The 789-nt window shown below is 63.2% G+C and overlaps 1 protein-coding gene across 1 annotated transcript in view; it reads right to left on the reverse strand.

Annotated features, from left to right (window-relative positions):
- JAG1 (jagged 1) overlaps positions 1-466 on the reverse strand; it is a 34,581-nt gene extending 34,115 nt beyond the window's left edge. Inside the window, exon 1 of the mRNA XM_006758089.2 lies at positions 85-466. Coding sequence (XP_006758152.1) covers positions 85-348 — 264 coding nt within the window. The 5' untranslated portion in view covers positions 349-466. The remainder of the gene's footprint in view (positions 1-84) is intronic.
- Between the last annotated feature and the right edge of the window lie 323 nt (positions 467-789).

Here is a 789-nt window from a genome sequence, read left to right on the forward strand (position 1 = left end):
ATATCCCTCTCGCAAGAGAAAGCAGGGCCCGGCAGACGGGGTGCGAAGCTCGGCGCGGCCTCCCAGCCCGCGCCCGTCACTCACCGGCCAGGCGAAACTGAAAGGCAGAACGATACGGTTACGTTCATTGCCGCGGCTGGTCTTGAGGTTGAAGGTGTTGCCCCCGATGACAGGAGTGGACCCCGAGCCGAAGCTGCAGGGCCCCTCGGCCGTGACGCGGGACTGGTACTCCTTGAGGCACACTTTGAAGTACGTGTCACACTCGTCGCGGGCGCACTTGCGGTCCCCCGGGCTCCGGGCACCGCCACAGCAGTTCCCGTTCTGCAGCTCCCCGTTCACGTTCTGCATGGACAGGATCTCCAACTCGAACTGGCCGGAGGCCCCGCACACCTGCCGGCGAGGAAGGGAGGTCAGCACGGGGAAAAGTTGTTTTCTTCGAGGGTGGAAGTGGCGGCTCCCTCCCTCCCGCCCCGATGAGCCCACGGCGCCAAGTGAAAATAATTTTGCAAAACTGAGCGCCAAGACTCAACGTGATTCCCGGGCAAAAAATAAAAATAAATAAAAAAATGCACGAGTGCGGGAGAAATCCGACGACTGCCCTGGAGTAGCAAGGGAGGAGCGAACATGCCCCCCTGCCCAGCCTGGAGGATACACTTAGAAGGACGGGGGGCTCCCCCAGCCCAGGTGCAGCTTCTGGGGCGCAGGGGCCCGGCTGGGGAGCTGGGTGACCGAGGACTCCTGGCGCTCAACCGCAGGCGTCCTGGGCGTCGCGAGGGAAAGGAGAGGGCG

Source organism: Myotis davidii, unplaced genomic scaffold (genome assembly GCF_000327345.1).
Source record: "Myotis davidii unplaced genomic scaffold, ASM32734v1 scaffold32, whole genome shotgun sequence".
In the NCBI taxonomy this organism is placed as follows: Eukaryota; Metazoa; Chordata; class Mammalia; order Chiroptera; family Vespertilionidae; genus Myotis; species Myotis davidii.